The sequence below is a fragment of the Globicephala melas genome, chromosome 20, assembly GCF_963455315.2.
Source record: "Globicephala melas chromosome 20, mGloMel1.2, whole genome shotgun sequence".
Lineage (NCBI taxonomy): Eukaryota > Metazoa > Chordata > Mammalia > Artiodactyla > Delphinidae > Globicephala > Globicephala melas.
The window spans coordinates 124,144-140,602 of record NC_083333.1 but is presented as its reverse complement, the minus strand read 5'-3'; the positions used below and the strand labels follow the sequence as shown (position 1 = coordinate 140,602).

Genomic DNA, 16,459 nt, shown 5'->3' with positions numbered 1-16,459 from the left:
ACAATAATGGAAAAGACTATGAAAAAGTATATATACGAATCACTTTACTGTACACTAGGAACTAATACAACATTGTAAATCAACTATACTTCAATTAAAAAAACAACTGTGATACATCCATCCATACTATTTATTCTATTTAGTAATAAAAAGCATTATTAAATACATTACTAAATACATCTTGGATGGAGGGCATCATGCTAAGTGAAAAATGCCAACCTCAGAAGGCCACATATTGTTATGATTCTATTTCCATAACATTTCAAAAAGGACAAAATTATACAGATAGAGAACACATTACTGGTTGACAAGGATTGGTTGGGGGGAAAGGGATGTATGTGACAATAAATGTGCAATTACAATTACTCATTCAACTGTCCAACCACTATGGAGAATTAAGGAAGGTGAATTGTTTGTAAGGCAAAGCACATTTCATATTATTCTGCCATCCCTACTATGCCAGAAAAAAAAAAAAAGATTGTTTAAGCATGAGTCCGTTGCTGGCTCAACCACCTAAAATACATTTCAGGCATTACCTGTGCCCCATCTCTACCGGTGTTTTTATCTGAGCTTCCCCAGGGCTGCGAGCAATGAGCCAGGAGGCAGCAGAAGTAACCCATGCAGAGTGAACTCTCACTGCAATTTAAGCTCAGCATTCAACCCAAAGTGTCCTGCTTGAAATCAAAAGCATCTGAAAACTGCAGCGATTAGACACATAAATTGTGAAAGATGTGGTTACTGGCGTGGGGCACCTCACATGTGACATGTTTCCTACTACAAACAGTTTTTCCTACAAAAGTCTCAGTAGCAGTCTCCAAATGTGAGGGAAAGGTTAGTGGAAAAAATTTAAATGATGCTTCCTCTGTGATTCTCCCAGCCAGGGCTCACATGTACTGAAAGCAGGTCACATGTCTCAGGCACAAAGTTTTAGTTTCTATACTCATCCGGGCTTCTTACTGAAAGTGGTCTACCACCATTTATTCCAGTATCACTTACAACACGAGGACCCTCGGGCCACCAACATCTACAGTATCCTACACAAGGGTCAATTTACTGGTAAGGCCTATTGAAAAACAGAAAGACACTCCAAAAAAAAAATTTTTTTTTTAACAGAAAACCCACCAATAAATTCTCCTCTAACCCAATGCTTCAGCTGTTTAGCCAAATGTGCTTTTGAGGGTGACTGGTTGATATATCAAATACAATTACAATTTTAAAACATGGAATAAACTATAAAACAATCCTTCAGGACTTCCCTGGTGGCGCAGTGGTTAAGAATCCGCCTGCCAAGGCAGGCGACACAGGTTCCATCCCTGGTCTGGGAAGATCCCATATGCTGCGAAGCAGCTAAGCCCGTGTGCTGCAACTACTGAGCCCATGCACCTACAGCCCATACTCCGCAACAAGAGAAGCCACCACAATGAGAAGCCCGCGCACCATAAGGAAGAGTAGACCCCGCTTGCCACAACTAGAGAAAGACCACAGGCAGCAACAAAGACCTAATGCAGCCAAAAATTTAAAAGACAAAAAAAAAAAAATCCTTCAGTGCTAATGGAATTAAAACTAGTAAAGGAATAACAAAGACTGCTAATAACATTCTAAAATCACCTTCCACACAAGGAGGCCCATGTATAAAAGGATAATTTTAAGCCCACGTTCTATGAAATAGAACCTATTTCTAAAGACTTACTCTGATAAGTAATCATGATTAGATGAGCTGATGGAGTGAGAGGCAGCTGGGGTCTGGTGGTTGGGAGCGGGTCTTTCCAGCCAGACTACTTGGGTTCAAACACTGTGTGGCCCTAGGCACATTTTCAACTTCTCTGTGCCGCATTTCCTGATCTGCGGAACACAGATACTGGTGCCTACATTTCGCAGAATTGTTGGGAGGGGTTAAATGAGTGCATATAACAAAATCCTTGGCACACAAAAAGCACACAATAACTACCGATAATTTTTATACAGGTAAAATAGGGTATAAAGAGAAGTACCATAAGGTTATAATGACCAAAGTCCTCTGTAGCCTGGCACACATGCTATTCTACTGAACAGTACCTAAGAAAGCAAGGCCCAGTCTCATCACACAGCCTCCCCACCCCTCCCTACCCCAGTTAGACAGATGGAGTTTGGGGGCTTCCCTGGTGGCGCAGGACCAGGGCCCGAACCCGCGTCCCCTGCATTGGCAGGCGGATTCTGCAATGCAGAATCCGCCTGCCAATGCAGGGGACGCGGGTTCGGGCCCTGGTCTGGGAGGATCCCGCATGCCCGCGGAGCAACTGGGCCTGTGCACCACAACTACTGAGCCTGTGCTCTGGAGCCGCGAGCCACAACTACTGAAGCCCGTGCTCCGCGGCGAGAGAGGCCACCGCAATAGGAAGCCCGCGCACCGCAACGAAGAGTAGCCCCTGCTCGCCTCAACTAGAGAGGGCCCACATGCAGCAACAAACACCCAACGCAGCCATAAATAAATAATTAATTTAAAAAAAAAAAAGAAAGAAAGAAAGATGGAGTTTGTTCTAGAGATGCTTAAAGAAAAAAGGCTTGACTTTACCTAGAACCTCTCTCCCATTTCTAGGTTTCCCAACTATTCAGCAACAACCATAGACATTTTGGAATCAGAAACATAAATTGTGTCCAAAAAGTGTTAAACAATGCTTGTCCAAAGGCCCCAATACAGCTAATAGTTTAGACAGCTGTGCTAGGAGCCATAGAAGCTGCATTTTCTAACTAGTATTGCTTCTGAACAATTGAAACTTTCTCCAGAGCAAAGTCCAGACACAGGAAGCAGTGTTCCCTGCAAACATCCAAACAGTTTCATTATTGTTTAACCACCAAAATAAAAATAACAGCTCCAATAATCTATCAAGTTTGACATTTCATCCAACCAAGCAATTAAACCAGGACACAATGCATGCATGGAGAGATTTTTTTTCCCCTGCTCCAAATCAACACTCATTTTGACATTATAGCCACACAAACTAGTAATGCTTGTTCCTAGATTACTTACAAAAGGCTTCTAAAAACCAAACACGCTGAAGTGTCTCAAAGAAACGGCACACCGTCAAATTTTATTTTGTCTCCCACCTTTAAGCATCTTTATTAACTGTAAGTAAAGTTACAGACCAAGTAGTTGGAAACTCCCTTCTAATATTTAGTCAAAGGAGGTAAATACCCTCCTGATACAGGCACAAAATGCAAGGTCTATCAATATATTCTTAAATATATTAAAGGTAAGTATCCTCACCTCATCCTCAAGTATTAAAATCGTGGTTCTGATCTAGCAAATCACCAACTGACAGAACTTCTCTCTCCAAGTAGGGAGTTCTCAGTTGGTTGCCTCAATTACAGGTAGCCTAAGGAAGAAAATCAAGGACCTTTGATATCAAGTTCTTAAGACGTCCTCAGAACCACCTATAATAGAACAATGCTATTCAAAGTGTGCAGTCGCACACCCTCCATGGACATCCATGTCAAGGTAAAAAAAAATTCATAGTAGGTATGAACTGTGCATCCAAGTGCATGACTTCCTGGTAATTCATTTTTCTTGTACTTTACAAAAATATTAGTTGGCAATAGACTGAAAAAGCACTTTACAAAGCTGGTCCTTCACCAGTTTCAGAAACACTAACTTTTTGTACAGTTGAATGCCAATTGTGTCACTTATTGTTCTGAAGGAATCAAAGCACCCTTGCCCTATCCTACAGCTTCTGATTTGAGGGCAATCAGAGAAACCAATAAGGAGGTACACCACGGTGTAACCTCATGGAAAGAGTACCCAATTAGACTCAAAAGACCTCACTGCTGGTCTGCAAGATCCAACTATCTTGGAGACGCTGGGTGAATTGGAGACTTTTTACTTCCCTTGCCTTGAATTCCTCCTCTGCAGAATAAAAGCAGCCCCCTAACATCAGCATTTCTCAATATTATCATTTTTTTTTAATGTGTGGTTCCTTCTGACAGTATTACTTTCTCCAAGTGTGGTCTGCAGATAAGCTACATCAGAATCCCCAGCTTCATTCCCAAACACCCAGATTCTATAGGTCTGGGCTAGCAACCAGGAAACTGCAGTTTTTTACAAGCACCCGGGAGACTCTGATACACATGAAAATTTGAGATCTACTGCAATAATAATCTTAGTAATGCCTCTAGGGATTAAAGAAAAGGTCACAATTTGTGTGTAAACCCCAATAAAGAAATTATTTTAGGTAAAAAGTCACATTTTTAAATTTTTTAAAGTATTTTTAAAATACTTAGTATTTTTAAATCAGTATTTTTAAATCAGTATATTAAATCAGTATATTAAAACTTAAAGAAAACATTTCAATATGCTTTTATAATATTAGTAATATGTAACAACAAATTTCAATTTTTCCCCATTTAAAAAAATGATGTTTGGTTGGGAAGACCAAATGTGTATTAAAATACATGTAAACATTTACATGCTATGGCATCAAGAACTGCTTTTTTTTTTTTTTTTAATTACTTTATTTATTTTTGGCTGCATTGGGTTTTCGTTGCTGCGCGTGGGCTTTCCCTAGTTGCGGCCAGCGGGGGCTACTCTTCGTTGCAGTGCACGGGCTTCTCATTGCGGTGGCTTCTCTTGTTGCGGAGCACCGGCTCTAGGCACGTGGGCTTCAGTAGTTGTGGCACACAGGCTCAGTAGTTGGGGCTCGTGGGCTCTAGATCGCAGGCTCAGTAGTTGCGGTGCACGGGCTTTGTTGCTTTGCAGCATGTGGGATCTTCCTGGACCAGGGCTTGAACCCATGTCCCCTGCATTGACAGGCGGATTCTTAACCACTGCGCCACCAGGGAAGTCCAAGAACTGCTTTCTTGACATGATATTCAGAACTCTTGAATTTTGTACCAGTCCCTCCCAAAGAAAACTAGTGGCTTATTTTTATGTTTGTACTGTTTCTGAAAAGAGTTGAGGAGAAAGATTTCAAGCGGCTATTTGTGAGCGTTTCCACAAATAACAGTGCAGGTGTGGATAGCCAGTATCTCAAACACCAAATTAGATGTAACTGTCAACATATTTTCACTTTTAATATTAGTTTTGGTAGTACAGAAGACATGGTGATATGCTACATTAAAAAGGTTAATCGAATAAATAAAATTTAGGAATCTGACGAAGATCATCTGGAGGTGAAACTGCAAAACTATCATATGTATGTCCCCCATTAATTGGTTGGTTCACTGTCACTATTCCTCAAGCAGCCGGTCTGCAACTATGTCAACAGTCCAAACAGTTGGGAAACACTGAACTAGATCAATGGGCGTGGGGGTGATGACTCAGAATCACCTGGAGTGCTGCATCCAACCATATGGTTAGGGTGGTAGGGAAGGTGGAGTGCCCTCTGTCAAGCTCTCTGGGAACATTTGACCCCTTTCCCCACCAGCTCTACAGCAAACACTGGCTAAGGTAAACTTCAGCTCTGACACAGAATGACTATGCAGGTACTTCCATCAGCATATGACAAATGACCAAGAATGGCACCTGAATCTAGTCATGCCCAAAAGGTAAAAAGAGAGGTAGACAGAAGTGAGAGAACCGGAAGGCCTAAGAATTTTCCACTGCGGACTGGGCAAGTCCTAGGCCCTGCAGCTATTCCTTCCTACCCCACACCCTGGCACAAAACTTTAACACCAAACTGCTCCTCTTCACCTCCATAAAATCCAAATTGCCCAAACCATGGCTACTGGTCTGCAAAATCAATTCCAAGACAATTCCGCCCTCTTCCTGAGAACCATCCTTTACTAAGGATTCCTCAAACCGGCTGAACTTCGGCTGACCCACTCCCTCTAAAGTCCTGGAAAACACTCCACCCTCTTTCCCCAAATCAGAACGCTCCTTTTGTCTAGGATTTTGGAATAAAGGCTCATGCTCTAGTGGATCTTCTTCCACGCCATGAAGATAATAATTGAGCATGATCAAGAGGAGGTATAATTCATTGGCTATGGACCCACTGACTCAAGACTTAGGAAAAGGTTGTAAAGTCAACAGAAGAAGATGAGGCATGGTTATTTCTCAAGCAGATATCTTAATCATTATGAAAGTTGAAAGGGGGTAGGGGGAATTCACAGAAATTGCTGGAGGGAAAACAAGCTTTCCTATAGCATAAAAGATATTGATTCCATCACATTCCATGCATGTGATCAGAAATAAGAGTGGAAAGATTTTTCCAAGTAAATGAAAAGGGTAAAACAAGAAGGGGCGGGGTGGGAGAGGAGGCTGCTCTATTTACTTAAGAAAAGCTTTTTTTCCAAGTCTTTTAACATAACCCAGCAGTTTCAAATAAACAATGATGCTGATTACTAACGAATTACATTACCACTCAGAGGCCAGCAGAGGCTCCAGTTGGCCTAACTTCCTGTAAATTTCAGGATGACTAGGCAGCATTTCTTCAAAGTGGATCAAGGCAGTTAAAATGTTTCAGCAAATCAGACTCTGGCTCCAAGCAGTCTGATTGGATCGGCTGTCCCTAGGAGACCTGACCACTCCACAACCCAGAGATAATGAAACATTAAAATTGCATATAATAATTATAATATAATTGCATATAATAATTATATGCAATTCTAGAAAAGGCGTGTGAATGTTAAACTAGGAGATGCAGGCTAAACCTATAGCATTGGAGGGGGCAGCTTTCAAAAGTCAAGTGACACTAGCTCAACAAAAATTGTGTAAAGTTCAAATTCAGCACATGGGTGGTAGCTGCTGAAAAAGGCTGCTGAGAGAGCCAGAAGGTTTTGCTTATCTTTTTACAGGAGAGGACAATGGAGAAATTACCAGACCAAGGTCACTTTCCCTTAAAAAAAAAAAAAAAAAAGGTTAGCAGGCTTAACAGAGATAAAAAAAAAAACCTTCATAGGTCATAACTCCATGAAATCAGCAGCCTGGTGAGAATCTCTCCAAGAATCCTGTAAGAAATTAAGTGTGGATTAGAGTAATTAAGTGTAAAGTCTCCTTGAGAGTGACTTCTGTTCCTGAAGACTAGAGCCATTTCTGTGAAACGCATCATAGAAAAATTGTGAAGAGGATTTGCCAGGCATCACAGCCTTTCCACTTTCACATCAAGGTCTGCAAGCACTATGATCTAAAGAAGAACACAGCAGTGATTTGGGGAGGGAATTAAATAATACAGCTTATTTCAGAAAACCACTCCATTCTCTAGCCTTTGCAAAAGTTCTCATGCTCTCGTAATGGTAATATACTTAGGAGTTTCCAAAAATTACACACATTTCCTCAAAAGAGATATAGGAAAAAATATAATCACAGGGTAAAGGCCAAACACTGTCTCTTCTGAATGCTTCAACAGCCAATTATACATTGATTCTATAGAGAGAAAGAGACTATTACAGGAAAGTTAAGTAAGACATGTTAAAAAATGTACCCTCGGGCCTAAGTCTGTTCAACTGACAGTAAAATCACCCCCTCAAAAAAGCAGTTTTATGCAAAATCTAGTATTTTAATTTCCCAGCTTCCAAGAGAAATATATAAGGAGCAGAAATTAAACTAATTATGTCAGCAGCACAGTGAACAAAACTTTAATTGTATTTCACACTAGACATTTGCAGAACAATACAAAGGCCCTTAAGGGTAGAAACTTCTTTAGAATATAAATGATTCCCAATCAATATGACAAAAATTAGTTCATTTGGGCAATAAACAGATTCACGGTTTACATGGAAAAATTCAGCCAACATCCTAATTCAATATAAAAAATTAACGCAGAGTATAAGAAACAAATCTCTAAAATGGCTTTAAATCACTCCATGATTTACATATGTTGGATCATTAATAGGTCCTTTAAGCCAGTATTGTACTAATCAGCTTTTTTAGCATCCTGCCCACAAAAGAGCCTATTCATTTAGCTGGGAGACAGGTGTTAGCAACCAGCAACCTCTTTTAGCCTCGAGTTCCAGGGGCCTGGTCTGCGAATTACTACAGTCACGATTGGCAAGTCGAAAGGAAGGGCAGTTTAAAAGAGGGAAAGGGAGGAGAGAGGGAAAGAGAAACAAAAGAGCCCGAGAGGGGGGAAAGGAAGATGAGGAAAGAAAGGGCCGTCAGGTGCTACTTAGTGGGGCCACCCTCCAAGCCTGGTAGCCTGAGCTGAGCTCCCAGGCTACCGCGCAGATACTTGAGGCAGAATTTGGATAATGTCATTATTCCCGCAGACAGTAATTCTGGATATATGCCTACACTCCACTCATTCTAAAAAAATATTTTTTCCAGTGTCTATGACTCATTCCTCTTTCCCATATTCTCTAGTTCTTAACTTCAGTCCTCACTCTTTCATGCATTTTCTAAAAGAGCTGACCGAGTAGATATTCCTGGAAAGAGATAGAGAGAAGGCCAGATTTAGAAAGACATCTTAAGCCTACAGAATAAAAATCCTATGAGAAAGTGGGAGAAGAGAACGTTCACTGAGTTCCGTACAATGTACAAAGAAGAGATTTTCTCTCTTTTCGTCCACAGAACAATGCTACCAGGTACGATTTTCATCTTGCAGATGAAGAAAATGAAGCCCACAGAGGTTAAGTAACATGTCTAAAGTAGCACAGCCAGGTGGTGGAGGAGCTGGGACTCAAAACCAGGTTTGTCTATTTCCTAAATTGTTACACTTTTCCCAAGTTTAATTCGTTAACTAACATATTCAATGCCCTGATTCTGCTTTAACTCAGAGGGTTCTGTATTTCAGCAATTTTTTTCCATCCATGAACTCAGCAAAAGACCTGTGACTAAATTTTATTGCCTATTAAGCATCCATTATTTCCAATAAGCGTTTCAGCTATGTAGAAATGAAACATCTGGCAGGTTGGCTTTATTTTAAAATCCTACATACAGAGAATTCCCAGGCAGCTCTCCTATCCAACACTGATCCGAACTAGACTTGACTACCCATTCAGACCTCCAGTGGTTTCCACATTATCATTCATTTGTCCACTCAGGAAATAAAGGAAGCTACTTTCGCCAACCCTCCCTCATGACTCCAGGCAGATAATACAGCAGAGGGGGCCTCTCTGTAAAGTAATTTACATAAAAGTTATAAAAGCTCTTTGCTATCTGTCATGACTAGGAAATGGGCTATTCTAGCAAATCAAACATCCTGAATAACATAATGATGCTTTTAAAGGGACTACCAATTTATAAATAATTTCAAAGCAATGCAACAGTGGCTCCTAAACCTGGCTGCAGATCAAAATCACTTGGGGAGCTTTTTGGAAGTAGATGCCCAGAGTGGTTTTTAAAATGTAGATTCTCGGCATTTCCCTGGTGGTCAAGTGGTTAAGAATCCGCCTGCCAATGCAGGGAACATGGGTTCGATCCCTGGTCCGGGAAGACCCCACATGCCGTGCAGCAACTAAGCCCGTGAGCCGCAACTACTGAGCCTGTGCTCTAGGGCCCGCAAGCCACAACTACTGCGCCCGCATGCCTAGAGCCCGTGCTCGGCAACAAGAGAAGCCACCGAAATGAGAAGACCGTGCACCGCAACGAAGAGTAGCCCCCGCTTACCGCAACTAGAGAAAGCCCGCACGCAGCAACGAAGACCCAATGCAGCCAAAAATAAATTAATTAACTAAAATAAAATAAAATGTGGATTCTCAGTCATCACTTACCCACTCAAAAAAAATCTCCAGGAGGTGGAACTGGGAAATCTGTATTTTTAAAGAACCTCAGTGACTCAGTTGGAAACTGCTAGGTACCTAATCTTTTAAGGAGTGGCTGGCTTTGGAGAACTCCTTGCAATAAAACTCACTAAAAAGACTAAAGCTGCACTGAATACAATGTGACCTTCTTTTTATGATTCAGGAGACTTCAGGATCTCCCAATGCCTCTGGTTCATCATTCACTACTAGTCACTAATCACTGTACTGGCAAAACCAGAAAGGAAGGAAAGGTTAAGAAGACTTCATATTGGTAAAAAGCTGGAAAAACCAGCTTTTGTTTTCCTATCAGATTTTTAAAGAGCTGGTTTCCCCCAGAAGAAACTCAGATTTTATGCTTGCCTCGAAAAAGGAAAATGTTTAAAAACAGGCAGATTCTCTTAACTGCTCCAATTCAGAACGTTAACAGGCCCAAATGTGTCAAAAATGTGGAATATTCAACCTGAACTACATAAAGCAGAGAAACTTCATGACAGTCTTAACGAAGATAAATGAGGATAATGGGTTTAAGCTAAGAATGGCATCATAGGATTAGATAAAACCACTGTCCTGACCATGGCAACTGATAAATCCTGGAAACTGGGAGAGCTGAGGTCTTTCAACACATAAGGCCGATGATTCCTACCTATCTAGGATGGCTTTCATGTGAGATATAACAGGATATCCTATTAAGAGCCCAACTAGTTTTAGGATTTTAAAACTCCAAATAATATAGTCACAGAACAAGAAAGTGACCACACCACCTCCCTATTGAAGCAATGGGAAGTTGTGTGTTTGGATATGAAAAGACTGCCCTTCAAATAGCCAGAATCTTTCTTACATAAACATCAGTCACTACTACCAATAAACAGTAACCAAACAAAAATAATAACCAGTAACATTACCAAACAATAATGATGAGGCAGCTCGCCCCGTGAGACCTCAGCAACAGCAATTTAAACTATGCATTCTCATTAAACTCTAAATTATAACTCAGCTCTGTATTGCAGGGGTTATGAGATTCAAGGTGCAGACGTTAAATCTTTCCTCCCAAAACATAAACACTATAGCCAGTACAAGTTTAATATAAAAGTCTCTAATCTACCTTTAAAACAACAGCAGTAATAAAGAATAAAAAACTATTTTAAGAATAAAAAATTACGGTGGAATTAGTCCCGTTAACACTCCTTAGGTTTATGTAGGTGTTTTCAGAAAGTTCTAGGCACAACACTCTTACAGATGGGTGTGACTGTATTAAACATCACAATGGACATGTAATTAGGGAAGAAACTGTGCCCTTTTCTGTTATTGTTGCCATTTGTTTTGTCTTTTAAAATGCTGGTTACTGAATATGCTTTTCCCACTGCTATTTTAAGAGGCCTTAAAGAGGCATTCTTATTAGAGGGTGCTAAGCAGAGTTATTATCAACTGGCTTGGCCATGAGAAAGTTTTGAAAACAAATTAATTTCTAACCTCTTTGAGAACAGCTCTCTTTTAATGCAGGTCATTTTAGCAATTGGTTAAATTAAGTCAATTTAGAAGATTTACAATCCCCGATCCCAATGTAACCAGTTGGGATAACAGCTGTCTTCCTGATCAATATGAAAGTTTTTAGTGGGCTGATCTTCCAAACTAAATAGACATTAAAATGTGTGTCTGTGTCCTAGATTACATGGAAATTTGCTTCATGCACAATCAAGTTATCTGTTAGCCCTGCCACATCAAGCTGCAACTGTCATATACAATTTTCAAACTTAAGAAAATAACACTTCTAAATAAACTGTAATTTATGACTTGTACTCTGAAGTCCAGAATTATTAGGAAATATGCCATGATGTTTCAGAAATGCTTGCCATCATCTATTTCCTTGAACGTGAAAAAGAATGCAATCAGGAAAAAACGATAAAGACGTTGTCAAACCTGAAATCCCATGAACTAGCTCCCAACCCTAGAATTCTGTACACAAACTCAGCCCAGCACCATGTCCCCTGCCTACTCCCATTCCTAGAAAAAGGTTCCAATAAGTGGCAGCCTTGGCCACACTTCAGTAACTTGAACTGTTACCAGGAAAACCACAACTGCTCCCCAAATAGTTGCACCAACAGGGGTGACAGGAAGTCTCTGTCCTCCAAACCACCTGTAACAGGGATGGGCAAGGAACTTACTTTCTGAGAAGGCCACATGCACCTGGGGATGTTTGTTCATTACGTTAACAGTGGCCTTTAGCCAGGGTGCAAAGTGGCAGTTGTGGGTAAAGCCCTATTTCCAAGCTAACAATAATTCTTCCCTGGGGTAGACAGGGAGGAGCATGGTACACTCTTCCTGATTACACAAGCAGCTTTTTCTCCTAGAACAAATGACAGACCAACAAAAAAGGAGAAAATATGCTGCTGTTTCTATCTTCTGCCAGCCTGAAATCAAGCTCTGAGCAGACGTCTGCGACGCTCTGGTTCCCCAGGTCTAGCATACTTCCCCAAGCCTAGTCAAATGTTTCATGGGCAGCCAGCTGCACAGAGGCCCCATGTCCCTCTCCGTCTTAGCCACTGGCGACCTCACACACATCACCTCAAATGAACAGAGGACAACTCCCAAAAGAGAGAACAGTGGACCCTGGGCGGGGCGGAGGTGGGGGGGAAAGGAAAACCACATCCCCAAACTTCTCCATCAAGCCTCCAAACTCCAGCCTCCACCTTCCTCCAGCACGCCCGCAGGGCTCCTGCACTAGGAAGCTGGGTCAAGCTAGTTCCTTAAAATGCAGACGCAGGCCGCCGCGTACCTGACTCGGTTTCCTATGCTGTAAAGCGGTATCTTTCCCCCCACGAGCCAACTGAACGTGCCGATCTGTAGGGCGTTTGGAAATATTTGAGAACACACGTCTCCCGTTACTGCCCCCACAGGTGAAATGCCTCCTTTGAGGGGACTTTTAATGGGACAGGTGCGGGCTACCTTGAATGCGCAGACTTCCAGCGAGGCAGGGCGTCCCCCATCCCCTGTAGGCAGGGAGAGTCTCAGGCCGCGCCCCGCACAGAGGAGGCGCCCCCGGACAACAGCCTGGCGAGACCCGAGGCCGAGCAGCGCCCCCGACTCCGGCCTCCCCCGGGACCCCACCCCAGGCCCGGCGCTCGCGGAGCCAAGCGCCGCCGCCGCCGCCTCCTCCTCACCTGCCGCGGCCGCCTGCCCCGCCCGCACCTGAGAGGGGAGGGGTGGGGAGGGGCCGGATCCGGGCCGCGGACGCCTCAGGCAGGGGGGCTGCGGGCTGAGCCGCGCCGGCGTCTCCGGGGCTGAGGGGCACCCGGGGGCGGTCGCGACATCCTCACAGCCGGCCCCAGGAAGTAGGCCCCCCCCACCCATCCCCGGCCTCCCGGCCCGGTCGCTCCCGCCCCTCGCGCGGCCCCGCTCCCGGCGCGGCCCCGCCCCCCCTCGGGAGCGCGCCTCCGCTCCTGCCGCTCCTGAGCCACCATAGAGACGGGGGAGCCGCGCGGCGGGCTAGAGCGCGGCCGCCGCGCGCGTCCCCTGGCGGAGCCCAGCCGCGGGAGGCGGAGACCTCCGAGTCTGAGACCGGGCCAGGCGTCGGTACCCTGGTGTGAGGGCGTCCGCGGCTCCTCGTTGCCTTGGTTACCGAACTCTGCATGAGGTGCTGAAGGGTCCAGATCCGTGGTGCAGATTGGTGACACTGAGCGAGTCCCATAACATCTCAGAACTCGTTTCAAAATAAAAGTTTAAAAGTTGCCTCACTTTCATATCCCATTGTTCCTCACAACAGTGGCTCTCAGCAGGTGATGGTCCCCAAAATTACCCAGAAAGAAGCCCAGGCCCACCAGAGTTCACTAGCTTATTCAAAGTCCCATAGTTAGAAAGTATTAGAAGTCAGATCTGGAGGACATCAAAACCCACGTTTGTCCCATTCACTCAATGGCACCTCCCTCTCCAGCATTTCCCAGTCTAAGCCCCCAGAATTAGCTAGTTTCACCTTAAGAAAGTGAGGAAACTGCTAAGAGGAAGGCCCTGGTAGAATGAAGATGATTGTGTGGAGGAGCCCACCCAGCCATTCATCAGCTAGCTGTGTACCTTTCAGCTAGCTGTGTATCTTATTTCTGAAAGGTCTTTGTGACCTGTGATTAAGGCACATCATTCCCCACCCAGTCTCTCCTTCTCTTGATGTTAATTATTATCATAGAAAGTTAATAGTTCCAGAGCAAGGGATGGGGGGAGGCCCAGAGATGTCTTTTTGTAAGCTTAGTTCTTAAGCTGAGTGCTCAGTTCTGAAAGGGAGTGCACTTAAGCCACTGATTGGCCTAATAATTGGTGTCAGAATTCATGATATCCTTGTGGATTTTTTCTGGGCCCTCTGGTATATATTACAGCTAAATCATTGGAACGCTGCTAAATAATGTGCATGTCGCTAAAGCGAGGAGGGCTCAGAGCTGCATTTACCCACACTCCTTCTTTCTCCACCTTTAGTATTATCACCATCACTGTTTTTCACCTTTATCGTGCCCTTCCACAGAGGCACTCAATAATGTACCCATTGTGCAAGTAATCTGAAATCCTTTTCCACAAGCAATAGTATTTAGTACTAATAAAACACTAGTTTGTCTACCAAGTGACGTATTTATAGGAGCAGTTTACGTTGATGTATTTTTATTATTTCTACTCATTTGCTAAGTACTTTCCAATACATATTTATGAAGCACATGCCTTTCCCCAAACAGCAGTGAAAAAATAAATCATATTATTTCTTTTATTAGTAGCAGCGTGGCTTGTAAGTCCTAGAGCCCTGATTTTTGTTACTTTTGGCAAGAGCATGAAAAATTAATGGTGACTGAGTACCTACTATGTGTCAGACTCTGTGAAAGGCACTTTACATAAATTATCTGTTTAATTCCCCTGAGGCATATATTTTACCAATAAGGAAAAGGTAATTCCCCTGCAACATACATTTTACCAACAAGACAAAGACATTACCTTGTCTAAGTAATTCAGCCAGAAAGGACCCATCAGGGCTTTGAACCTAGATTTTCCCGATTCCAAAATCCCAAATCATCATTCTACTTCACCAGCTCTTAAATTCTCCGGACCTAATAAATTTTGCAAAATATAAAGTATTCCTTTCGGAGAGAGGTTGTATAGGTTAACCCAGAATGGAACAGGAAGTGATAAACGGACACAGGGTGCTAACCCCAATTTTTCTATCGGAGGTTATTCTCTGAGGGAATTATTCCCTAAGAAATCAGTGGTAGGGTGTTTCAATACATGGCTGGGGAAGTATTTGGTGTTTTACATAAGCTATATGACCCTAAAGCAATTCTATGCAATAGGTATTATTTTCCCCATTTCCCAGTGGCTGAAACTAAGGCTTAAAGAAGCTAATTCATCCAATGACATACAGTAAGTGTCAGAGCTAAGACCAAGTTAGATGAGATGAAAATCTTGCTCCTTGACTTTGTACACTTTTCAGCATATGCCCATTGTCTTCTGGAAAAACCCAGGCTTATATTGAGACTATTACAGCCAGAAACTAAAGAGGCAGCAAAGAGCTAGGATTGAAAGCCTACTCATGGATTCAAGCTTGTGCAGCAGCTGAAGTGCACTTGTACAGCTCTGGGATGCATGGACCTTCCACTGGCTGGGAGAGAGAATTCTACACATGTCAAATGGAATGGCCAGTACCTGGCCTCCCTCTCCAGGATAGATAGGAAACACACTGGGGTCCTTACCTTCATAAAAGGTAACTACAGGGAACCTACAGCATCTTACTTAATGATAAAATACTGGAAACAGGGCTTCCCTGGTGGCACAGTGGTTGAGAGTCCGCCTGCCGATACAGGGGGCACGGGTTCGTGTCCCGGTCTGGGAAGATCCCACATGCCGCAGAGCAGCTGGGCCCGTGAACCATGGCCGCTGAGCCTGCGCGTCCGGAGCCTGTGCTCCGCAACGGGAGAGGCCGCAGCAGTGAGAGGCCCGCGTACCGCAAAAAAAAAAAAAAAAAAAAAAAAAAAAAAAAAAATATATATATATATATATATATATATATATATATACTGGAAACAGCTCACTAAAATCAGGAACAAGACAAGGAGGATGGCTATTGTTGCTTCTATTCAACTTAGCACCGGAAGTTAGTCTAGCCAGTGAAATAAGAGAGGAAAACATGAGAGAAACATCTTTTTGAGGGTAAGCTTGGATGAATAATCTACCTAGCTCTAATTTAAGCTCCAAGCATCACAGAGCCTTCTCCAATGCCCATCCCCAGCAACTGGACAGTTTTAACTCTCCCCAGTGCAACTCCATGCCAGAGCACAGTAAAACCTAGTTGGGATGTGCATCTAAATCCCTTACCTCCTGGGACATCCCCCCCACCCCGCCCCGGTCCAGTGGTTAAGACTCCGCACTTCCCCTGCAGGGGGACGCAGGTTTGATCCCTGGTCGGGGAACTAAGATGCTGCATGCCGTGCCAAAAAAAATAAAATAAAATAAATCACTTACCTCCTGCTGGCTCCCATCTCAGGCACACATAGACCCTGTTGTTTTTCATTCAGCTTTATTTTCCCCCAAACCTCGGTTCACCTTATTACCAACAATATCTCCCTTCTTTGAGTGTTTGTCATTCTCTCCTAACTTCCCTACGGGAAATCGGAAAGAGCTGAGAAAGTAGATCTCTGATCCAGCTTTTACGGTGAACAAAGATAAAAAGAGGTTGGGATGGGTAGCCTTGGTTGCTATCGGGGCAAAATACAAAGAGAAATTTAATTGAAACATTCACATAGTCACAGCCGAAGGCAGCATAAGGATGGAAAGAAGTAGGGTTTGGAAT

At 43.2% G+C, this 16,459-nt stretch overlaps 1 protein-coding gene across 8 annotated transcripts in view; it reads right to left on the bottom strand.

The window, feature by feature from the left end:
• Positions 1 to 13,009, bottom strand: part of RFFL (ring finger and FYVE like domain containing E3 ubiquitin protein ligase) — a 68,886-nt gene extending 55,877 nt beyond the window's left edge. For 4 of the 8 annotated variants that reach the window (XM_060291325.1, XM_060291326.1, XM_030850475.2 and 1 more), the window contains exon 1: positions 12,807 to 13,009. In XM_060291325.1, the coding sequence (XP_060147308.1) occupies positions 12,807 to 12,996 (190 nt within the window). In that variant the 5' untranslated portion in view covers positions 12,997 to 13,009. Of the gene's footprint in view, positions 1 to 12,591; positions 12,720 to 12,806 lie in introns of those variants that run through there. The other 4 variants (XM_060291333.2, XM_060291329.2, XM_060291330.2 and 1 more) reach the window with 4 other exon arrangements.
• Between the last annotated feature and the right edge of the window lie 3,450 nt (positions 13,010 to 16,459).